Genomic DNA, 25,349 nt, shown 5'->3' with positions numbered 1-25,349 from the left:
CGTGTTTCATTTGCAGGTAGTGCATGTATGATGTGCGCATGTCCGTATGTGTGCACATGTGTGTCCACGTGTTTGAGTGCGTGCATGAGTGCTTGCATGTGTGAGTGTGCGTGTGTACGCATGTGTGTGCAGTCTGACGTATCGCTGATGCTCACAGGACTCAGCACAAAGGCAGGGTCAGACCACAGCATTGTCCTCCCGTGCCCTTCTCAGTCCCCGCAGCCTCTGGCACTGGACAGAGCTGACCTAGCCGTAGGTGGCAATTCAAGCATTCACGTTCATGGCCACCTTCAGGCTCGAGCCACTGGAGGCTACATCTCTCTGTCTCACCGGCCAGGGCTGCCCATGGCAGGATGGGATGTGTGACAGCTCCCACACTTGTAGACCTCCCCCCACCCCAGGTCTGCTCTCTCTAGCTCTAAAGAGGCACAGGAAAGGGAGTGGGGGGGGGGTTGCTGTGTAGCTGGGCAACTGGTACCCTGTGCTTCAGCAACTTCCACTCGTTTCACAAAAAGGACAGACAGACAGTAATAAAAACTGCTTGCTCTAGTGCCGTTTTCTGGAAAACTTTGCCTTTCACACTCCCTCCTCCCCTTCCGAACTGTCGAGTTGTGCGCTGCTGGGGAGGTGTGGGGTGCTCCTTCCTACCAGGTGGACCGTCTGTGACCCCCGCTTCCTTCCAGCAGGGGCCAGCCAGAGGGTCAGCTGGCTCTGGTGGGAAAATGGAAACCCAAGGAAACGGTGATGTCAGCCTCGCTTGCTCTTCCCTCATCGATTTGGAATGAACTTGATTCCTCCGCTTCAGACCACACAGCAGCGGAATTCCAAAACAGTAGGATTGGGAATTCCCACATGATTCAGAAGGAGAGCTCAGGCGTTACAGTCAGGGCTGGAGGCAGGATGTGGTGATTAGAGCAAGGGATGGAGGCAAGTGAGGCTGGCTGGGGGATGGGAAGGAGCAGGGCCAAACAAGACCCCCGCCCCCCGGCTGCACACCCACACATGTCTGCCCCAAGGAGACTGGGATGATCCAGGGCCAGAAGTCAATGGAAATGGTTTCCCTACCCTCTGATGGGGGCTGGGTTCTCGGCACGCATGGGAGGAGACCCCAACACGGATGTGGCTTTTCCACTGGACAGGGGTTACCACGCTTTTCCCAAGAGCAGGTCTACAGGGGCTGACAGGGAGGAGAGACAGGGAGAGTGGAGAGAGGAAGTCTGCTTAGCCCCCCAAGGCTCCTGCCTTCACCTTGCAGCCTGGGCCAGCCGGTGGAAGCCCCATGGCCCTCAGCCCCCCTCTTCTGCTCTCTGTTACCCCTGGAAACCTCCATGGAATCCCCACAGGGGATGATTCTCAAGTACCATGGCACCTGAAGCCAGCCCTGAACAAGGATCACCTCTCCTTCCCAACCCTCCACCCATGTGCCGGTCCCAGCCACCTGCCCCGAATGAGAAGATTCCACAGTGTATACAAGACAGAGACCCTTTGGGGCTGTAAAGATAAGGAAGAACAGAAGAGCTAAAAACTGTCCCCCTGACAATGACAGGGCCTAGTACATTCTCTGTATCTTCTCTATCACACAGGGATAACACACTTACCCCAGGGAATGCACTGAATTAGGGGTGCTGACACACACACTCTCCTGCATACTTGCACACACACACACACACACACACACACACACACACACACACACACACACACATCCTTGCCAGATTTCAGGTGGCTGCCCCCCCTGACCCACTGCTCCTCACCTCCGGTTTGTAGGCCTTCCGGAATCTTGAGGGTCCATCGGGGCTGAAGACCTGGCTGGGCACGCAACTGACCACAGCTGGCTGCCCGTTCTCACAAGTGATGTTTTTTGTGGAATCCAGTGACACTCGTGGGCCCAGCTTGCAGCTAGAGATGTGTGCCTCTGTGCCCAGGCAGTCCATAGAGAACGGCCAGAAGCGCAGCTTCCTCCGGGATGCGACCATTCTGTAGGGGAGCAGAAGTGGAGCTTGGTCATCAGGGTTTCTTTCCCCAGAGACAGACAGGGTCCCTGCGCCCATGGGTCAATCCTGTTTCTCAGACAGGGTCAGTGCATAACGCCCACCCCGCCCAGTGTTGGACTCGGAGAACCTGAGACAGGGCCTAGTTCCTCAACGAGCTAGTTGAGAGCCGCGTGTCTGCTCAGCAGAGCCCCCTTTTTATACTCACTGGGGCTTCGTCTCTTCAGCTTTTTTTGTGTCTCCCCCTAACAGGTTAATGAGGAGGGCTAAACATTCTTTTGTTTTTCACCCCTTACCAGCTAGTCCTAGTTCACAAACAAGTCCTGATATTGCCTCTGATGTTTCACACGGTTTACATAAGGGTGAAGCATCATGTCAGACATTTTACATTTTCAGGGGATGGCCATACACAAAGATATTTTTCAAGTACATGTTTTGTCACAATCTCCTTGGTTGGAGTCATGAGAAGGACTCAGGTCTTGAATGACAGTGGGTGGGACGTACAGAAAAAGGCAAGGCGGAGGATGCCCCTGTCTTCTGCTGTCTGGAGCCTGCGTGTTGGTCCCTGCGTGGCAGGCCAGACCAGACAGCCTCACTCCCACTGTCCAGTGTGGGTGGGGGACCTCAGGACAAGGTGAGTTCCAGAGGGACTGAGAAGTGGGTACTGTCTTTGTTGGTGTGGCTGCCCTGAGACACCCTGTAGACTCTGTCCCCTCTTCTCTGTCCAAATGGGACACCGAGGCCCCCTAGTGCGCTTGTGGGTGCCATGACAATGCATTTTGGAAATGAAGATAGTCTAGTTAAGTCCTGTGGCTGCTCCTCCCTCTCCACTTCCTGCAAGCCAATCCTCACCCCAGACAATGGAAACTGTAGTTTACCTCTGCCCCTGCATTAGGGTCAGGCTGAAGAACACATTAGCTATGGGGGCAGACCAGGCCAGGCAGGGTTACAACACCTGTTGGCCTCATGTGAGCTGGATTAGGGAAATGCCACCCTGGGTTGACTGTTCCTACTGGTGCATGCATAAGTCAAAGTGGGTGTGGGTTGGTTGGGATTTGCCGCGGCATCAGCTGGCAGATGCTGGCACAGGGGACAAATTCTGTCAAGGTAAACTGTAGAACCACCTAGAGTGCAAGATCCAGGAATGGGAGTGGCTCCAGTACAATGAGCATCTCCCTCTTGGGCTGCCGCTCCAACTAGAGAGCATGAAAACCAGGACTGGGCCAGGCATGTTTAGTCAAAGAGTGGCACTCGCCAGCAGGTGTGTGGACTGGATAGTGGGGTTGAGTGGGTTGAACTAGGCTTCAATGCTCATTGACATGTACAAGAGCTGAATGGGATGTGGGACAGACTGAACTAGTCTGCGGTACATGCTGGCAAGCATGGGAACAGGGCAGAGGGCGGGCCTGGTGGGGGTTATTGCATGTTGTTCCGACTAGGCAGCCACTCCCCCTGGCGTACACGAAGGCCAAGTGCGAGGTGGGCAGGATCAGGCTGGGTTGCAAGACCCATTGGTTTGTATAGAAGATAAGGCTGGAGGCAGAGCTGACCCAGCAATTGCAACCACCAGCATTTGCATAAGCTGACTGGGGTGATGGACTGTCAGACTTTATCTGCATGAAAGTTGATCAGACCATACCAGCAACCAAGGGAACCTTGGTTCACAAAATGCCTATGATTTCCAACTATCTGTGGCGGCCAGTGATTGTCCCCTGCCCAGGAACACGCACTCTAGGGGGCTCTTCTTCAAGATCCAGACACCCCAGACCAGCTCCTGTCTTCCCTGGGCAGCTGGCTTTTTCTCCAATGATGTCAGCTGTCGGGAATGCACTGCCCACCAGTGACCCCTGCTCCCCACCCGGAGTGAGTCATTCCTGATGGACCTTGAGAGGCCTGGTTGGGGGAGGGTTGAACCTGGGATGACTGAAATTCTAATGGGAAAGCTGGCGGGGGTGGGGGCAAGCAGCAATTACAGATTGATGCAGATAAAAGTAGAAAGTTCGCCTAGCTCTCCTCCCTGAGGAAGTTGAGCTAAAATTTGTGGGATCCTGACAGCTGCTAAGCAGTCCTGCTGCAATCAGACACTCTTTTAAGAGCAACCCCACCAGTTCCTGCTTTCTCTGACTTGGGGTGGTGATACGCAGATATGTGTGTCCGAGGGGGCCCCCGGAAGGAGTCAGCTCAGAGCTGGCTGTCCAGTCCAGTTCCCTAAACTGCCTGACAAGTCCACGCCTCCCCCAACACACAACCCAGATGCAAGGTCCCTTCAGGGGAGGCTGGGGGCAACAGCAACAGAACAGGGTACTTCCAAAAAGCTCATGGGGGAAATAGCAGAGTGCAAAAGAAATCTGACATCTTTGTACAGGGTATTCAAGGCATATGCATTTTAGCACCTCCTGCTTTGTTGTTCTAATTGAGTCCATCCACAAGGCTACCATTCAGCTGCATTTAGAGTGATCCCAGTGCCCCTTAAAGGAATCTTCACACCCATTAGGGGTCATTTCCTACCTCTACCCCCTTGACCCCACTGCCCCCAATCTGAGTACGGGGTCTGTGGGCTTGTCTGTTACAGACATTTGGCATGGCTTGCTCTCACTGCAGAAGGTGGCTGAGCTGCATTCCTTCCCAAGCCTAAAGGGGCACTGCACACTGCTGTGTGTGTGTGTCTGAAGGGTTAATCCACTGCTGGGCACTAGGGTAGTGTCCACATCCTCTCTGCCATGCTACCCTCATCCCCCTCATCACAGCCGTCATGTCTAATCTACCACACGTACATTCACGCAAGCTCCTGGGTGCGGCTAGACACGAATGTTCTCAGTGCCTATGACTCAGCAGTAATGCACATTTTCTTTCCAGGAGATTTTTGAAAATCCTTTACAATGAATGAATGAATGGGCTGCAAAGATTCTTTGTACCACATAGATTCATCTTTAAAACATTATCTGGGGCCCGGCACGGTGGCGCAAGTGGTTAAGGTCCTCACCTTGCATGCCAGGGATCCCATATGGGCGCCGGTTCTAATCCCGGCAGCCCCACTTCCCTTCCAGCTCCCTGCCTGTGGCCTGGGAAAGCAGTGGAGGACGGCCCAAAGCTTTGGGACCCTGCACCCGCGTGGGAGACCCGGAAGAGGCTCCTGGCTTCGGATCGGCATAGCATCGGCCATTGCGCTCACTTGGGGAGTGAATCATCGGACGGAAGATCTTCCTCTCTGTCTCTCCTCTCTGTATATCCGCCTTTCCAATAAAAATTTAAAAAAATAATAATAATAAAATAAATCTTAAAAAAAAATTATCTGCTTATTTATTTCCATTTTGTTTTCAAGGCAAGGAGAGGGACAAGGGGAGGGAGGGAAGAAGAGAAAGAGTTTTTCCATCCGTTGGCTTACTCTCCAAAAACCAGCCAACCGGCAGGGCTAGGCAGGCAAGGACTGAGGGCCTGTGCTTCTCATGATTCAGGTTTTTTGTTCCCCTGACCTAAACTTATCTGCTATCACAGATCGAGGAAGAATTCAGTAGGTTTCCTATCTATGTCATTTCTTCTTAGTTAAAAAAAAAATTCGTTTTGAAAGGCAGGATTACAGAAAGAGAGACAGGGAGATCTTCCATCCATTGGTTTACTCTCCTTAGCCCTTGCCACAACAGCCAGGGCTAAGCTGGACTGAAGCCAGGAGCCTGGTCCCCCATGTGGGTGCAGGGGCCCAAGGCCTGGGATCTTCTCCTGCTGCTTTCCCAAGGGCATTAGCAGGGAGTTTTGGAAGTGGAGCAGCTGGGACTTAAGCTGGTGCCTGTACAGGATGCCAGCCCTGCAGGTGGCAGCCTTGCCTACTATGCCCCAGCATCCATTCTTGATGAGCCAGGCGGGGCAGGTATCTAAGGATCCCCACTCCCACCCCACAGGTGGCTGTCCCCTTACTTGTAGGCTTTCGTATTGTAGGATCTCTCCGCAGGAAAGCCAAACATGCCACACACGACATGGGAGTTCTTGGCTGTCCAGTGCTTGTCACAGATTTGCTTCCAAGTCTTGCCCTCCTTCACTTCCACGAAGCCCTCTGTCACAGGGTGCCGATGCTGGAATGCCGAGAGGACGGGCCGGATCCGGATGTCTTCCACCTGGATATTCAGGTTCTGGAGAAGAATGAGGCATGGGAAGGCAGGAGGGTTAAGGTCCTGGTGAGGCTGCAGAGCAGCACCAAGCAAGTCTTCCCTGGGTGACAAAAGCCAGCCGCCCTGCCTTTTTAAGCCCTGCCGAGCATGCAGATGCTTCCAGTGAGCCTGCGACCCTAGCCACAGGATCAAGTCCCACACCTGGGAGGTGGTGTGCCTGCAGGGACCTGAGGGGGTGCAGGAGTGACTTGGTGTAGTCAGAGGACACCAGGGGGAAACCAGGGGGGCTCTCCCCCCATCTTCATGATGAACCCAGAGAGCTGAGGACAGCAGCCCCCTCCTGCATAGGGTTCAAGATTCAATAGCAAAAAGAGTGTCCTGTGAAGTTTTTCTTTTCTTTTTTTTAAACATTTATTTATTATTTTTTTATTTAAAAGGTAGATGCATAGAGAGGAGAGAAAGAGAAAGATCTTCCACCTGCTGATTCACTCTCCAAATGGCCACAACAGCTGCAGCTGAGCCAATCTGAAGCCAGGAGCCAAGAGCCTCCTCCTGGTCTCCAACGCAGGTGCAGGGGTCCATGGCTTTGGGCTGTTCTCGTATGACAATTTCCTGATTTTTGCTTATAGCTCAAAAGCATGTTGTGTGCATGCCTGAAACCCTGTTTGTGGGTAGCCTTCTCCATGCATCTCTCCGTAAGACTGGAACTTGATGGGGCTGGTGCCATGGCGTACTGAACTAATCCTCTGAGATGCTGACATCCCATATGGCTGCCAGTCTGAGTCCTGGCTGCTTCATTTCCCATCCAACATCCTTCTTATGGCCTGGGAGGGTAGTGAAGGATGGCCCAAGTCCCTGGGCACCTGCACCCATGTGGGAGACCTGCAAGAAACTCCTGGCTCCCAGCTTTGGGCCAGCTCAGCTCTGGTCATTGCAGCCATTTGGAGAATGAATGAGTGGAAGGAAAATGTCTCTCTCCCTGTAACTATGTTTAAAAACAAATCTTGAAAAAAAAAAATCCCCTGTAGTTTCATCTACCCAGAAGCTGGTAGTGCCATCTTGCACAATACCATATCCCCCAGAGGTGGACAATCCTCCCTTCGAACAGCCCAGAGAAGTTACAGCACTTGGAGGGACAGGAGCCAGAGGCTCCCAGTATTGAACACATGTGGTTGGGAACAGGGTTGATGGAAAGTACTCGTTGGCAGGATGCTTCATGGAGGAACTAGAGGAAGGCTGCAGGGGAGGCAAGACTGCGGGCACAACAAAGTCTCTCCCCATCCCCTCCTGACTCCGAGTTGCAACACTCCTACCCTTGGCTTACAGCTACGTGTGTCTGAGTCCCCAGTATCCGGCAGAGGGAGGGGCGCCTTGGATGAGCTAAGCTGGATGACAGCAATGGCAGATTCCCCAGAGTCACACTGACATTTTTAACACATTCACAGGGCATAGCACACCAGCCCCTCAGACCAGGGAAGCTTCTCCTGAATCCGTCAAGTGTAGCACCTTCTCTTTCTGCCCCTGCCCTTGCCCTGGCTGAGCCACCCCCAACTCCTGTCCTTCTCTGAGTCCCCTGCCTCCAGCCACCAGATGGCTCCCTCTAAATCACAACCCCGAGGCTTGGGGTCATGATGTAGTAAGTCAAGATTCTGCCTGTGGCACAGTTTCAGTCCTGGCTGCTCCACTTCTGATCCAGCTCCTTGCTAATGGCTTGGAAAAGCCATAGAAGATGGCCCAAGTCTTTGGGCCCATGAACCCACAAAGGAGACCCCAAAGAAGCTCCAGTCTCCCAGCTTCGAACTAGTCCAGCTGATGCAACCATTTGGGGAATGAAGCAACATATGGAAGATTTCTCTTTTTCTCCCTATAAATCTGTCTTTCAAGTAAAAATAAAATATATCTTTAAAAAAAATCACACTTATAGTCCTCATCTTGGCTCTTGCCTGGCTGACTCCTGAATTCGTGAGACCTGTGGCCCTTCACCACTGCCACCCTCCACCATCACCCCAAACAACCCCAGGTCCACAGGGATCCTCAGATGTGATGGATTGCAACACCCAGTAGTATAGCAGCAGCAGAGAGGACTCAACAGGTGCTCCAAGTGTTGGAGCTGGCACCAAGTGCCTGGTGTACCACCTCTCCCTCTGTCTTTGGCAGCACAAGATCATCTGTCCCAGACAACAGTATCAGTGGACCTCAGTTCCTCCCCATGGCCCACCTGAGACAAATTCTGAGCCAGGCTAAGGAGGGAGGGAGGGAGAGGTAGGGCGGAAAGGCAGGAACCCAAGTGACCAAGGAAGGCCCTAGGCCTGTCCGGCCAGCATGCAAATGAACCACAGGGTTGAACAGAACTATTATTTGGTTGCCCAAGGATTCGTGTCTCCTCACCACTGGCTTCAGGGTCTTGAGCCAGGCCATGCCTCACAAGCTCTGAGAGGTGGTGGAAAGGATGTGGCCTGTAGTGAGGGCATCTGGCCCTGGGCGCCTTCCACGCAGAACCCAGGGAAAGCTGCCAGGGGCAGGATGACAGCCTCCAGCCTGGAGTCTGGCTCTTCAACAGCCTTCATTCAGGGCTCAGGATCCATGCCACCAAGACACGTGGACAGGGACAAGCCCAGAGTCCGTGCCCCCCCCCCCCGCCTCTCTCCAACCCTGCCTCTGCCCACCTCGGGACCAGGGCTGGAATTCCAGTGAGATGCGTCACTCTCAGAAGCCCAGAAGGAAAGTTACCATTGCAGCGTCAGCCCTGTGGCCTCATGGGGCCCGCAGGCTGGGCTGACCTGATCCCAACCACAGATCCGTCCCCTGCTGTGGGCAGGCAGCACACAGGCAGGCAGGCAGGCTCGCTAGTGGGGAGACGTGGCCCTCGGCCTCTGACTAAGGACAGGAAGGGGCGGAAGGCCTGATGTCAAGAATTTAGCCGACCCTGCTGGCAAAAGGATCCCAGCCCACTCATGCTTTGACAATGTGTGACCTCCACAGGAACAGGGCTTGCGGGGAGGGGGTGAGCATGTAGTATTTAGAAGGCCTGCTTTGTCTCTATTGCTCTTTCAAATAAAGTGCAAATAAATCAATGAAAATTGAAAAATAGCTATGACTTGTGGGGAGAGTCAGTGGGGTACCTGCAGGGTGAGGCCAGTGAGACCTGGAGAAGAGACAGGATTCGAACCAGATCTTCCACCAACACACTGCGCATGTGTGGGTAAAGCCCTGTGTGTATAAGGTGGCATGCCATGCATGAACGCAGGTCTCTGTGCATACAGGCATGGTGGTGCGTGCAGGTCTGTGTATGTGTGTGTGTGTGCATGTGAGCGTGTTTGTGTCTTGTAATACAAGCACAAACGCAGGCCTGCGTGTGTGTGTGCTCTGTGTGTCTGTGTGTCTAGGGTGATATGTGCTTGTGTGTGCACCTTCTTTAGGTGTTACAAGGTGGTGGTACACCCAGGTCTCTGTACACATGTACATCTTACTTGCACTGTGTGCCTCATGACACATGCATGCAGGAGTGAGCGTGTGTGTGTCTGCGTGTGCACACACAGTACGTGCACCTCTCTGTATGCGCACAGATGGCGGTCTTATAGCAGTACATGTGTCCTTCCTGGGGGTCTCTGAGTGGGCAGTGTGTGTCATTCTGTGTGTGACTGAGCAAAAGGTGTGGGGTATTTGCTCCCCACCCCTACCCCCCAAACCCAGGGAAGTGGTCATGACAGACTTTGTCATCCTTCTTTACAAATAAAACAGCTGATTCCTCTCTCTAGCCTTCCCATTCTGTAAGATATGGGTCTGTCTCATCCATCCGTCCATCCATCCTTCATTCACCAAATGCAGCCTGCGCATCTCGTCCTTGACCAATGATCTTTGTGCTGAGAACCCCACAGTCCATTCCTCACTCGACCTGAGAACGACTGGTGACGTTCTGCCACTTACCCAACCTCACACAGCCCAGTGCAAAGGGGATTTCGAATGGAAAGCACAGTCTGACTGCCGGCCAGTGCTCCAGCCGAGGCTGCAGGCAGCACCCAGCCTCACCCCCATGTCCCGCACACACAGCCTGTCATACAGGGTGACCTACTTGGGGCTCAGACTTCTAGGCAGCCTGGTCACACCCTTCGTTCAGGACCCTGCCCCAGCAGCCATGAGTCAGACTGGATTGAGTACGTGAGGGGCCAGCTGGGCTCCAGCGGTTCTTGGACACAGGCCAGCTGGGGAAGTGGCTGGGAAAGCCTGGGTGTCGCATGGCCCGCATGCACAGCTAACGAGCTCTGCTGGGGCCCCATGAGTCGGAAAACGCATGCGTGCAAGCACAGCCTCCTCCTTACCTCACTGTTGTGGAATTCCTTCTATAACCACAAGCGCAAGGAGTCACTTGACTTATTTACTTATTTATTTTTTTATCCCCAGGAGTTCAGCCCCAAAAGGAAAGATTTGGGAACAGGAAAATATACACACTTAAAAAAAAAAAAAACAAATGAGTTCCTAAAATTACTGGTTTCAAATTAAGCTGAGGAGCCCAGGAGCTGGGGAAACACACTTGAAATTTTAAGCTGCAATCTGAAGGTTGTGCTTCCTGCCAGGCCTCCAAGAGGGACCTGAAAGAATTCCTCCCCGATCTGTCCTCTTCAGGACTCAGCGCGTGTACCCGAAGGCTCTAATGTGCTCATGCCCCACTTCCAGAAGGGAAATCAAGGCACAGCCAGGCCAGGTGGCTTGCTGGAGAAGAAGGCCAGGGAGGGAGCGCCAGAGCTTATGCCCGAGTGACATTTAACATTTGCAGCGGAGGGTCAGTGGCTTGCCAATTCCAGAATGTGACAATCTGGGGCTAATGCCAGAGAGGAAAAAAAAAAAAATCACCCATTTTGAAAGTCTGGCTGCGGATTGCATCAGGGTGAGAGGCAAGGCCAGGCCAGAGAGCCAGCAGGCCAAGATGAATCTACTAGGTCTCCAAACTGCTCAGCTTGAGGCAAATGGGCTTTGGGGAAGGTTTGTGTGCAAGGCTCCTCCCACCCACGTATCTTTCTCCCTCTTTCTGTTAGAGACATCAGAATTGTGGTCGGGAAGAAGTGGAGGGGAACCAGGTCAGGAGACACCACATCTCCCGCAGGCCTAGAGGCAGGTAACGTGGGTTTGTTTTATCCACCCTCTCTGCTCAGGGAACAGGCCACCTCCCTCCACTGTTGACAGATCCCAGAATCTCGCAGCCCAAGCCCCCAGCTTTCTGTCTTCTGTTATTTATAAACAGGAAACGAAGGGCCTTCCGGATGCAGACCCACAGCCAGCACTGAGCGCTCCAAGCTGATTCCATCTGAGATGTCCTCCAGCCTTCCTTCTTGAGGTCCTGGAGGCACACATGGTACAGCTGTGCCCAGCATGGGTCTCCCATGGTGCTATTCTTACCCACTCTTAGCCCCACTACTTCTGGTACCTACTTGGCCCCCCGCAGTGCCATTCTACTCTCCCATCAGTCTCCCATAGCCCCACTGTTGAACAGCCCCAGCTATTGAACGGCCCGGTCAGGAGGACAACAAGCACACAGCAGGCAGAAGCTGGGCATCAGAGTCTCCTGCTGTTCAGCAGCCTCTGTGCTGGGGACTCCAGTCCACTGACCCCTGCATCTATTTCAATCACAGATGGGCTTGCTCAGACCTCTGTAACCCCCCTGGAGGCTGCAGGCTTCCAGCCATTCTCTGTAATTCTCTCTTCCCATCTCTCTGCCTACTAGAATCCTGCTGGCTCTCAGGAACGATGCCATTCATTCACTGAGAAATATCTGCTCAGTGTTCCATGTCCCAGGGTGCTGCCTGAGACCTCAGATAGACAGGTCAACCAGATGGACAGTTCCTTGCTGTCCTGAACATTTTTTAACTCAGAAAGGAGGAGATAGCACTACTTCCTCCATAAAGCCCCTTTCTGGCCCCCAAATAGCCTACTCACTTAGAACAGCTTCTCTCTCCTGCCACCTCTGGCATGTGCTTTCAGAGTTACTCATTAATCCTTGGCTTACACTGAGTATCGTCTTTCTCTTTCCACACATGTAGTACTGTGCATCCATCTCCTTCCAGGGAAAAACTGTGCCTCATTCATTTTTGTGTTGCCCACAGCCTTTCGTCATACGCACTGTGAGTCCTCAAACATCCTTGGAAAGAGTCAGTAATACACCTTTTTTTAAAACCCAGTGAGAGAAGCTGCGCCGTGGCATAACAGCTTAAACCTCTGCCTATGACACCAGCATCCTATATGCTGGCTGCTCCACTTCCGATCCAGCTCTCTGATTATGGTCTGGGATAGCAATGGAAGAGGAGGACTCTAGTCCTTGGTCCCCCAGCACCCTTGTAGGAGACCCAGAAGAAGTTCCTGGCTCCTGGCTTTGGAATGGTCTAGCTCTAGCTATTGCAGCCATTTTGGGAGTGAACCAGCAAATGGAAGATGTGTGTGTGTGTCTCCTCTCTGTACCTCTGCCTTTTGAATAAAAATAAATAAATCTTTTTTTAAAAAAAGTTCAGCCTAGCTTAGAGGGGCAAGGCTCCCAAGCCCCACATTTTTCAATAAAGACTCTTAATGCTTTTTTGAATGCAAAACACATTGCGAGCGATCCTCGCTTGTCTCCTGTGCGACTCACGGTGGAGAGGAAGGACACGTGCATTTTGTCTTGATGTTCTCTTGTCACCTGAGTTGCCATCCATCCCTTCTCCTCCATCCCTTCAGATCTGATGCCAACAGTCCCCGAACTGAGCTAATCCAGAAGGCTTAGCAAGGTCACTCTCTGTGGACAGCGTGAGGCACGTTGCTATAAAGAAGAATCTGGCCACATGGCTTGATTAGTCCCTTTGGACCATCAACGCGAGGAATTGGAGTATCATATGGTCTAGGCTAAGACTCATAGCTGGATCAAATGGTTTTTGTCCACCAGCTGTGGGTATTGGAGCCTGGCGGGGGTGGGGAGGGGAGTTGAAACTGGGCAAGTGTGTGAGAGTGACAGAGACAGAAACAGAGGGGGGAGCGGGGAATGGAGGGGTGCCATGGAAAGCTGAGATCACACCGACCTGACCAGGGGAAAAAGCCGCAGTCTGTCTGTGCCCTCCTCCTGTAAATCAAGAGCTTTGCAACACTGCAGGAAAAGTGTACTTTCTCTGTTTCCTTTTTCCAACCTTGAACAAGCGCTTGGGGAGGCAACAGAGGCTGCTTCTTTGGAGAAAGGGCAAGAGCTCTGTCCTTGGCAGGAAGCCCTGGGCTCCTGGGGGGAGGCGGGGACACCTGCGCTGGAAGCCGGCCCCTCTGACCCTGCAGTTCTTCCAGCCATGCTGGAGTGGAGGATGCAGAGACCACATGCCAGGCAAACCCTGGGCCAGCATGTGGTCACCAGGGCCCCACAGCCCTGGTGGAGGGTCTGGTGGTTCTCTCCACAGTAATGGAACAATGAGTCACGAAATTTCTCCACTGCTGGGTGGGACGCTCCAGTGGCGAGGTTCAAACCTGACCATGACATCACCCCCTTCCTCTGCAGGCCCAACTGAGGGCTCAGTGCTATAAAAAATGCATCAGGCGAATGAATGAACAGGCCTTGAGCAAGTGGCTTCACTGTCATGAGGCCTGGGGATTCCTGGCAGAGACCACTCAGCATGGCCAAAGACTCAAAGGAGCTACTCAGGTTCATGGTGGAGGCAGGTGGAACATGGCCAGCCTCTGCCACCTCAGGGTGTCACCAGACCTCCCTACAGATTGGGTCTGCCCAGTCAGGATACGACTTCTGCTGGCCCCTCCTTGCTATGAATGGCACCTTTCCCCTGCTCCCTCCTTGCTAACTTTGCTCAACTCTGCAACTGCCACCCAGCAAGACGCCCCAGAGCGCACTCTCCCCAGCTTGAATGCACACCACGCATTGCTTCAGTTCCTCTCTAAAGCCAGCCTGACCCCTCCATAGAACCATTTCCCCAAAGCAGGCACTGCTCCTTCGTTCATTTCCTCTCAAAAAATAACCACCAGTGGCTGTTCCCGGAGGGCAGCACGCACAGCCTCCTGGCCGGGAACCAGGTTCCCAGGCTGGCTGGGAGGTACACAGCTTCTGATAACCTTGTTCTGGCTTTCACATAAACCCCTCCGCCCCCCATTCGCTTCCCAGACGCTGTGACCTACTTTTATTTGGGGAAAAATAAGTCACCTTGGCGCTTCTTCGCTGCGGTGGCCCGGCAAGCCTTGGCCCGGCAAGATCTCGGCAAATGGATCCAGGTCAAAGCAGATCCCTACCTTTCCCAAGCTGCTGAGCACCTCTGGGGGTGGGGTTTAGACACAGCTCCCAGCTGGGGGAGAGACCAGACTTTCTGGACATTCCTTCTAGAAACTCCTTCCTTTCACGCTTCGGGGCCTCCACCTCCCTCCCCTCAGGACCACCCTACCCAGAGGTGGACAGAGAGGGCAATGTCGAAGCATTTGGCAGCTGACGGTGACCAATAAAAACCTGGAGTTGTGGAATTCTAAACATTTGGGACTGCCTCCAGTCCCTGCGGTTAAGGGGAGAAGAAAGGGCTTGTTCAGGTCTCAGCCAATGTCGGAGGAATGAACGTGAGGGCACGCACGGTGGGGTACCAAAGTCTTTCCTCGGGCGAAAATGAGTGGCTTTCTGCTGGCTTTCTCCTCCTCCAGACCTCATGGACCATCTCCAGTTACAAAGCAGAAGTGCAGCGAGCAGGCCCTCAAGGGTCAGGCAACACTCAAATTCCACAGCCTGACAATTTCCACCCAGTTCAGTTAATCTAGTTGGTTTTTTTTTTTTTGCAAGAAAGCCATTACGAAAAAAAAAAAGGGGGGGGGCTAGAAGGAGGGGTGGGGGTGAGGAGGCAAAGGAAGGAGAAAAAGACTCGAATGTTCCTTGATCCAGCAACACCTGGCCCCAGCCATGTGCAAGCCAGCCAAAGGAAACAGGCTGTCTCAGTAGGGCATCTGGATTTGCCATTTCTCCATTAGATAAAATGCTTTTTCCAACCAACCCACCCACCACCGACAGGAAACAACATCTCCAGGTTTAAGGGTCTCTGCCATCCCAGGAGGCTTGGCCGGGAACTCTGTTTTCTGGGTCTCAAAAAGATCCGTTCACTCAGAACTAGCAGTATTTTACACTTTGTCATGGGCTCCTGCCTCCTCCTCGTTTTGGGATCTGCGAGTCACTTCCCTTGTACCCAGCCAAACTGTTGCTTGATAGCGCAGTGCCCAGAGATCTGGGATGGATGAGCCACTGAACACGGAGCAGCTGCAAGCTCTGCCCTCTGTCTACATGGAACTGGAGCCTGGGATTTCTCCTCTGGAGTCTAAAACTGACACGAAGGCAGCAAGCTAGCCATGGCACAGTCTGCCTGGGAAAAGAGAACGGAGGTTCTGGTGTTCTGAATCTATTTTCTAGAAGAGAAGGTCATCAGATCATCCAAAGGAGATGTGTTTTCCTCTGTAGAGGGCAACTGGCAAAGCATCTAGGAGCACTCAAGGGCGTCCTGAGGCATGGAGAAGGCACAGTAGCTCATCAAGTGAAATTCCATCAGTCAGGCCCCAGAGCTCAGTGACTCATGCCTCTGGCGTCCCACAATGGGATGAACACAGGGCTGTGAATCAGCGGCAGGCTAAACTATTGCACACAGCATTTTGCAGTCTATAAAGCACTTTTTTTTATAGAGATCATTTGATTTTTTTTCCCTTCCAGGACATTTAAAAATGCATTATAGATGATGAACACATGCTGTGTCATTTTGATGAAAAAGACCACTGCTAGTGTAGACCTTGGGTCTCCTGGCTGAAGGGATACATAGACTCCAACCCACTTCAACCCAGGGAAAGTCAACACCCGCCCAATGTTCTTGCTGTAGGTCCACATGGAGCTTAGGAGCCAAACCCGTGAACTCTGCCAGGATCGGGTCATTTCCATGAGGAGGGGGGACTCTTCTAGGGGTCCCCAAGGATGCTTCACACAGATGCAGGAGTCCAGGGAAGCAGTTAGTTCGTCAAGTGAAATTCCATCAGCCAGCTTCCAGGACTGAGTGACTCACACCTCTGGCATATCCATGAGTGGGATGAACTTGGTCTAGAAAGATGCAATTTCCTCCAGTCCCTGCTAGGGGAGTTCTAGTGTGTTCTGGTGGAGGGATCTCAAGGAGTGTGCAGGGCCCAACCCACACCCCTGCACAGCAGGGATGAGGAGAGACAGGGATGCTGTCTTCACTTTCACAGGCCCAGGGCTTTACAGCTGAGGTCACAATTTTAACAGCCTTTCATTCTCAGGCCATGTTAAAATTTCCAGACTCCAGTGAGAGGAGGTGGAGGGAGGGCTTCAGTGAAGAATAAGGGTGCGACGTTTGCACCTGGTATCAAAGCCAAGGTCACAAGGGACCAGAGCACAGGTTGGGAGGCAGCTTAAACACACAATGCTCATGACTCGTTAACTTCTCTGCCCCTTGTATGTGGGCAGGTGTGACACATACAGTGTCAACGCATACAAAGCATCCATGACCAATAGAATGGACGCCCCAACATGGGATGGGCACATTTTCCAAGGTGTTGATTAACGAGGGGTCTCAGGACTTGGCAATCTCCTAATCCCGTTCCTACTCCTACTAGGGAATATGACCACCGAGATATTCCTGGCGAGAGTTCCCTTAATTCCTGCCTGATCTCTTCCAGTGCCAAGGCAAGCACCCCCAGAAGGGCAGACCAATGCACCGAGGCACTTCCAGCCAACTGAAGTCTACCTCCCTTCCTCCGTGTTTTAGCTCCGAGAGTTGGAATAAAACCATCAACATTCTTCTCCAGGTAGTACAGCCGATCCTCTGCAGCCACAAGTTCTGCACTTTCAGGTTCAGCCAAACACAGATCAACAATAGGAGGGGAAAAAACTGTCCATTTCCCCATCTTTAATCCCTAAATAGCCTCTCCAGGAGGGCTGGCTGGATTTCTAATACTTGAAGAAGCCCAAGCTGTCTCCACACAGCTTTTTTCTGGACAATGTAACTTTAGCTCCTCACATGACACGGTTGCCACACATGTGTGTCCAGTCTGCTGGTCCGTCCTCTGCATTACCTGCTTCAGATCTGAGTCCACAAATGGACCCTGCCTGCACTCAGCTACTGTCCAAAACTCAGCAGGTTTATGGAAGAATTCTCCTACCAGTCTGACACTTGGATTATCCAATTTAGCCAATCGATGCCCCCTCAAAGATATTCCCACCACTTTCTAAAAATACCCAAGGCTCTTCAGTCAATTCTCCTTGTATCCCAAATCCTTGTGGATGAAATTTTAAACTCATGGACCTTGATATAGGAATGAAGTCTTGTTCCCACTGGGTACCTAGAGCTGTCCCTACTGGCTACTAAAGTCATCTTACTGTCCAGGAGCCAATCTAATGTCACTAGAGTGGTGAGACACACTGCTATCCAAGCGGGGGGAAATCATTCCACAGGAGTGATAAAAAGTGAACATTTGGTGAAACCGGATTAGACCAGTCCTTCCGCCAAATCACAGACCACTTAATGAAGCATGCTGGGAACACTAAAGCATGTGACACACCAATATCTTTAGTTATCATGAACGGAATGGCAGCCATTGAAGAGGATCAGCTACATGTGGTCTCATCCTTCCAGCTAAGAAGAGGCTGGAAATCTCATACCAGGCTACAAAGTGGGCTTGGACCAGTGCCTAGTGTATTCAGTGTGCTCTAGGAACATATGAGGAAAGAGCAGGGCTGGTGAGTCATGGGAGGAGAACGGACAGACCAGTCTGGGAGGCACTTGCTCTGGGGCCCAAATATGGTCATTGCAAAGTCACCTCTCTTAGCATTAGTGCTGGGGTCAGCTGGAGGCCAAAACACTGCAAAGGCCTGGACGTATTGCAGATTCCACAGCCCTGGGGATGACATCCAACATGCTACAGGAGAATGGGAGCACTTCTTGCTGCTAGCTCCGCTTGTGCCAAGTCCCACGTGACTATGCCTAAGAGTAGTGCAATCTGTGTTAAACACTCAATCTGAATCACAACCATGAAATGCACAGGTCTTTGGGGCCACTTCCGAATTCTGACATGGTTAGCTTGGTAGCTCCCCTGCACCTGAGTGGTTCTGATTCAGTGGGTCAAGATTGAGGTCCTGGCATCTGATCCCCAGCTGGATTTAGGGACAACTGCCCAGTGGTTGCCAGCCTCCAGGATGGCTCCCAGGAACTCCACCATCTGTATTCAGACCCTGGTGTCATACACACCTGCCCAGCTGGTGCTAGGGCTGGTATCAGCGCAGCCACAAAAACATGGTAGAAATGATATCTTCTAGCTGGTGCTCCTTCCCTCTCACCTTGGGCTCACTTGTCGGGAGATATACAAGCACCACGTCTTGTAGACTCATATGTGGTCTATGGCCACACAGATGGCTCTGGTCAACTGCCAGCAAGAAACAACAGCATGGGATGAATCCCCAGGCCCTAGCTCACAGTTTGGACTGGCGAGGTCGCATCTGGTCCTGATGCTCAGATCTGTGTTAAATGTGTTCGCTTTGGTTACAACGGTGAAACACCTGACTATATGAAGTACCTATTTAACTCAAAGACTTTCAGGTTCAAGTCTAAGATCATGTACTCCCACTGGTTTGGCCATGGGTGGTGATAATGGAAGGCAGTGCGCATGAGAGGGAAGACTGGTGATGCAGGAGGCATAGAAGAGTGGCGGAGCCGATCTGGGCTTTTATAACAATGCTCTCGCTGAAACTACCTTCCGAGGGCATGTCTCCAGTGTCCTAAGGACCTGCCATTAGGCACACCAACTAAACACTGTAACTGAATCAAGCTTCCACCATCTCCCCTTGACTGGAGCATTTGAAGTTCACTGTGAGTTTAGGAGCCAAATCATGCCAAGCTGTAGCAGCAAGATAACACTTGCCAATTATTCTGAGCTGCACAATCTAGGTACAACTTGTTATGTAATCAACAACCAACAATTCAGAGAGGACAAGCTCCTAAACAGGGCACAGAAGGTGTTTGCCGCCCATTCTTGTATACCCACATTTGACTCAGCAGCATGAACCCTTGCTTAACGTCTATGTTCAGACTGTTCTCTGCGCTTGAGACACTTTGTCCCTACTGCCATCTCCCCTTGTCCAGAAACTTTTCCCTAATCCAATCGGGTTGGAAACCCCCCACTCAGGGTCCTCTCCCTTTCTCTCTCTCTCTCTCTCTCTCTCTCATACACACACACAGAAGAAAAACACAGGAAGGGGCCATCAAGGGTATGTGACTTGCCTCTATCTGGTTGAATACCGAGTTGTCGAATTTGAACCCAGGGATCCTTTTCTCACTGCACACCACCCCAACATCTTCCGTGTGCTTGCAGTCTGTGACACCCCAGCCATTGGAGGAACAGGCGGCCAGGGTGGCTTCCTTGCCAGTGCAGTAGACGTTGTCCAACCAGATGGGCCCTGAAGAAAGCAAAAACACCAAATGCCACATCACTGCAGGTTAGCATCTCTGGAGACATGGGTTTTGCATTAGGAAGAGATTTTGTTCCTCCCATCTTTGCAGCTGTTTGTAGCTGTCCATATGTAGAGGGGCGATCTGCCTGGCTCTCCAGAGAGGCAATGGATGTGACTTTGGGATTGTGGTAGAATGCAGCAGATAGAGCTGAGTCAGGGCTGAAACCAACAGACAGGAGCCCCATCTCGGTTTGCTCCACAGTGGCAGGTAAGCAGGTATTTGAGCCATCACCTGCTGTCTCCCTGCCAGTGCACTAGCAGGAAGCTGGAACTGGGAGCAGAACTGGGACGAGAGCTCAGGCCCTCCAATATGGGATGTGTTCATTCCACATAGGACTTTCTTTTTAAAGATTTGTTTATTTTTATTGGAAAGCAGATTTACAGAGAGAAGAGAAGGCAAAAAGAAATATCTTCTATCCATTGGTCTACTCCCCAAGTAGCTGCAACGGTCAGAGCCAATCTGGTCTGAGCCAGGAACCAGGAGCTTCCTCCAGGTCTCCCACATGGCTGCAGGGTCCCAAGACCTTGGGCCATCCTCTGCTGCTTTCTCAGATCATAAGCAGGAAGCTGGATAAGAAGTGGAGCAGCTAGGATACAAAGTGGTACCCAAATGGGATCCTGGTGCTTGCAAGGTAAGGATCTAGCTGTTTAGCCATCACATTAGACCCCATATAGGATCTTAACCATCTTAACCAACTTCTGCCCCTGGAGTTTGAATTTTGCCAGATGAAAAACTTCTAGTGATTTTAGTATGACAACATCAGAGCACTTAGCACTCCTGAACTGTGCACCTCAAAATGTTTAAGTTTTATGGTCTGTGTATTTGGCGGCAATGAAAAGCACCCACTTGAAAAATGTCAGAGTTTTCAAATAATATCTAGAAATGTCACTGTAAAAGGAAAGCAAACCAAACCAAGTCTCTCATTTTTCTCCTGGCTCCATTTAGGCATCTATAGGAGAACAGGGACACCCCAACCTGGGGTCACATTTCACCTGCCATGGCTTGGGCCCCGTGTCTTGGCCTGTGGTCCATTTCCACAGTAACCACACCGATAAACACATAGGCTGATAGTGTGTATTCACTCTTCTCTTTCTTCCAGGAACTCAGAAAAATGACAGCTCTCCTACTGCTCCCATGGTGCAAGGATAAAACAGAGAAGCACTCCAGCGGGAGAGCAATGGAACACTCCAGGAAAGGCATTGAGGTTTTCTGAGGTGAGGCAGCGTATGGAGCCAGTCTTTTGATTCCCAGGCCCGGCTGCAACACGTCTGCTGGTCAGGGTGCACCGGAGTACGTCTCAGATGCATTGTGGGGAACAAAGAGTTTATAGACAACAGCTGGGATGAGATTTTCCAAGTAGCTCCCCAGCCTGGCTTGGCTTCTAAGCTGTCCGGCTCTTTTCATTGAAACATATGCTGTATCATCCACGGCTGTTTCTACAACAAATCGATGTTTGTTTTACGTGTACTAGCAACGGAAAAAACCTTCTGTGTGCTGCGTGGGGCTTCTTCCTAGAAGCGCTCCATGGCAAGGCTACTGGAGGGCCTCGGGGAATGGAATCAAGCAGTACCACTGTCCCACCCTCCCCGAGGGACTGGATGTTGGCCAGGGCACCAGAACAGGACACAGTCACTATGGAGCCCGCCATGCTTTTTCCAAGGGTGAAATGCAAACGGCCAACAGACACATGAAAAGATGCTCAAAATTATTAGCCATCAGGGAAATACAAATAAACGCCACCTCACCCCAGTTAGCAGTAGCTATCAACCAAAGGCGAAAAAAAAAAAAAAACCAGCAAAGGCAGGTGAGGATGTGGAGAAAAAGAAACCTTGGTTCACTGTTGGTCAGTGGGAATGCAAAGCAGTGTAACCATTATGGAGGGCAGTGTGGCGATTCCTCGGAGAACTGACACAGCCAATCGATTCTTGGGAATTTACCCAAAGGAAATGGAGCCAGCATACGAGTGAGTTATCTCTACCCTCATGTTTATAGTAGCTTGATTCACCACAGCTAAGATATAGAATCAACCCCAAATAGCCGTTGGCTGGTGACTAGATAGACTATGCTATATATACACAATGGAATAATACCCAGCCATAAAAAAGAATGAAATCCTGACACACACAACACAATGAATGCAACTGGAGATCATTATGTTCAGTAAAATAATCCAGATCCAAACAGAAAAACATAATGTTTTCTCTTATTTGTAATAAGTAATATACAGTAATATAATAGGAATAATAGGAATACATAGAGGACAAGGATTGGATGGCTGTTACAACATTTAGCATACAACTTTAAGAACTGCTTCACTGAACCACACCATGTGACTGGCCATATATTCTTGTGGGATATTTTCTATTTGAATAACATAACTATATTCCAATAATGTTCTATTCCAATAATATTCTATTTCAAGGCAGGACTCTTGGAACACTAGTAATTCCTTGATTCTTAATTTTGTTGTTGGTTATATGGATAACCAGGTAACCAAAAGACTTATTGTTCTCTATATTAGGGGCTTAACACACAATACATGCCGGCAAAGCACCTAAGTACAGAGAGACAAAGAAAGAGAATGAGAAGATGAGAAGGAGAGAAACAGTGAGAGACAGAGATATTTTATCCAACGGTTTACTCCCCAGATGGTTATACCAACTAGGATTGAGCCAGCCTGAAGCCAGGAGCCAAGAGCTTCAAACAGGTCTCCCACATGCATGGCAGGGCCCAGGCACTTGAACCATCTTCTACCGTCTTTCCTAGACCATTAGCAGGAAACTGGATCAGAAGTAGAGCACCCAGGACTGGTACCCATACGGGATGCCAACAACACATAATACAGGCCATGGGTATAGTGTATTTTAGTAGAATGTGAAAAGAAAAATAAGACAAAAATTTCATGGTGTTTGAAAAAAGATAGGAAGAGAGAGAAAGAGAGAAGAGAGAGAGAGAGCAAACACGAGCGTATTTCTATTCTTTGGCCCAAATGTCATCAATAGTCTACATTTGGGCCAGGCCCACCCAAGCCAGGAGCCTGGAAGCCCAAGTGGGCATTCCATGTGGGAAGCAGGGACCCAAATCCTTGAGCCATCATGAACTGCCTCCAAGGAAATCATCACAGGAAGCTGGATCAGAAGTGGAGAACCTGGAACTTGAACCCAGATACTCGGATATGGAATGGAGGTATCCCGGGTAATATTTCAACACCAAACACTCATCCCTTTCTTGAAGGCATTTGAAATGAGCACCCTGGAGCCTTAGAGGGGGCTGTTCCCCAGCAGAGCTTCAATCTTAGTCCCTTCCTCACACCTTCAACAGATCCTCCACACCTGCCCAGCACTAGCACATACGTCAATCTGCATGTGGTCCCAGGTAGGATCGCCACACACGGTGTCCTCATTTGGCCTGAGTGCACAACAATGTTTATAGTCCAATGCTGCTGGGTCCCAGCCCCGCCGTGCAGAAGCTGATGAGAACACAGCCCTTTCTCACAAGTCCTCAGAGGAGCCGCAGGGGTAGCCTTGGTGATGCGGTCTGCTGTGTTAGTAGGACACCCGCAGAGCCCTGGGCACAGGCTAACCTCCATTTGCCTGCAGTCCAGGGCACCCTGTCCCAAGAACACTGCTAACTCTTTTTCATAGAGATCTTCCACCCCCAGTTTACTCCCCAAATGACTGCGGCAGCCGAAACTGGGCTGGTCCAAAGCCAGGAGTTATAGGAATTTCTTCTGGGTCTCCCACATGGGTGCAGGAGCTCAGGCACCTGGACCATCTTCCTCTGCCGTATTCCCAGGTCGTTATCAGTGAAGCAGTCATCACAAGTAGAGCTGCTGGACTCCAACCCGTGCCAAAGGTGGCGGCTTAACACGCCACACCAGCAGCATAGGTGCTGGGCCCTGGTTATTTTTATGAATAAGAGAGTGCTCATCCCGGAACTTCCTCAGGGCTCCCATGTAGGTGGCAGAAGCTCGCTGACAAGCCGCCACTGCTACCTTCCAGGGTCTACATGGGATGGATACTCCTTCATCTTGGCTGCTTCCTCTCACACCGCTGAGCAGCCAGAGTGTTTCTTGAGGACATCTGGCTCTCAGTGTGGTCTCTTAGGCCAGCAGCTCCAACAGGAAATTGTCAACTGCATGGAGGTCAGACATGGATGTGACGGAACAGCCTCTGGGACCACAGACAGGTGGGCTAGGAGGGAGCCCAGCTGTCGTCTCCAGCCACACCTCCAAGCCTGGCTCCCATCACCGCACAGGCTCCCAGCAGCCACCACAACCCAGGCTCCATGTGGTGAGGCTGAGGGCTGGGATGTTCTGTCTTTTTCATTCCTTCTGGTGATTCTAGCTCATCGGTCTAGCTCAGGGGAGTGAGCACCTCTGCTGTAGCCTAGCAGCTGGACCCATGTTGAGGCCTATACAACAGTCCAGCTGAAATAAGGCACTATCTTTGCTTTACCAAGCCAGGGATGGAGAATGTCAACCTGCTAAATCCTGAGCAAAGAGCTTTAAAAAACGTCCTTTCTCTGCATCTACCTTCTGATTTGGGAACTCAGACTGGCTGATGATCGTTATTCTTAAAAGCCCACCTTCCAGCGGGAGCATCTGAGGCTGGAGCAGATTTGTGCCTTCCAGTGGAGCGTCAAGAAGCAGGTGTGAACCTCAAAGCTCTTTGTGCCGAGGCGTGTGCTCCTTCTAAGCTCTCCCAACAATCAAAGAGGAAACCAAAGCAGGGAGGAGTCCTCCACCCAGAGGCTCTCAAAGAGGAAGGGAGCAAGCTGAAGGGAGGGTCTCCTACCCCTGGAGCTGATGCAGCCTCCAGGGCAGGCCAGGTAGCCCAAAGGGATCAATTGGGCCCAGGGTGCTGGCTTGCTGAGAGCTTTCCAGGGTTGGGACACTCTCCTGGCTCAACCCAGGGAGTCCCAGGCAGACCAGCAAGGGTTGGCCACGCCCTGATCCTCTCCTGGCAACCGTCTGCTCCCACCTTCCTGTGCGACACCGCCACAAACACATGGGCACGGACAGGCCACTGCCAGGAGTGCCTCCTTTCCCAAGCTAAGCTGCTCCTGGGTCTTGCCAAGGAAACACAACCCAAACCCAGAGCCTTCTTACCTTCGCCTTTGCCATAGGAAGAACTGGCTGTCCAGGACTTGGCTTCCACGTATCCCAGCTCCCGGCAGACAACGTGGGCGGCATGGATGGAGAAGTCATCATCGCACACGGTGCCCCACTGGCCATCGTAGTACACCTCCACCCGGCCCTCACTGTGCTTTCTCTTCTGGCCGGCCAGGCGCAGTTGGATCTTGACTACGTCCGAGGGCACCTGGGGCTGGTGGTACTCAGGTGCTGGCTGTTGGAAGTACTCGGGATACTGGAAGGAGGCGGGCCAGTTCTCATACTGGGCCAGGCATGGGGAGGACAGGAGGGCGAGCAGAGCCAGGCAGCAGCAAAGGCCTAGCCTCTCCATCGTTTTTTGCGGTGGCCAGAGGATCCTGCTGAAGGAGTGCTGGCTTAGCAGGGGCAGGCTGGCTCTGAGGCAGCAGGCGCTTCCTGCAAGAGAGGGCAGGTGCGTTAGGACAGGCATGTGGGGCCAGGGAGACCCACACCATGCTCGGCCACTTCCCCCTCATCTTGAGATGCACGGCAGCTGCTCCCATCCTACATGCGAACATGCCTCTTCCCCTGCCTCCCACTTGCCCCAATGGCAGGCAAAGCAAGTGTCTTCAGAAAATCCTCTGGTGTTACCAAAGACTGTAATACTCATCAAAGG

The 25,349-nt window shown here is 51.7% G+C and overlaps 1 protein-coding gene across 1 annotated transcript in view; it reads right to left on the bottom strand.

Moving 5' to 3' along the window:
* The window catches only part of LOC121150459 (lysyl oxidase homolog 2), a 39,357-nt gene extending 14,235 nt beyond the window's left edge, over nucleotides 1-25,122 (bottom strand). The window contains exons 1-4 of the mRNA XM_040971388.1: nucleotides 24,692-25,122; nucleotides 19,351-19,526; nucleotides 5,904-6,115; nucleotides 1,755-1,977 (exon numbers count right to left, since the gene is read on the bottom strand). Coding sequence (XP_040827322.1) covers nucleotides 1,755-1,977; nucleotides 5,904-6,115; nucleotides 19,351-19,526; nucleotides 24,692-25,046 — 966 coding nt within the window. The 5' untranslated portion in view covers nucleotides 25,047-25,122. The remainder of the gene's footprint in view (nucleotides 1-1,754; nucleotides 1,978-5,903; nucleotides 6,116-19,350; nucleotides 19,527-24,691) is intronic.
* Nucleotides 25,123-25,349: the final 227 nt, after the last annotated feature.

Source organism: Ochotona curzoniae, unplaced genomic scaffold (genome assembly GCF_017591425.1).
Source record: "Ochotona curzoniae isolate NIBS_2020 unplaced genomic scaffold, NIBS_Ocur_1.0 contig_21, whole genome shotgun sequence".
In the NCBI taxonomy this organism is placed as follows: Eukaryota; Metazoa; Chordata; class Mammalia; order Lagomorpha; family Ochotonidae; genus Ochotona; species Ochotona curzoniae.
The sequence above is the reverse complement of the archived record's forward strand: the minus strand, read 5'-3'. Positions and strand labels throughout refer to the sequence as shown.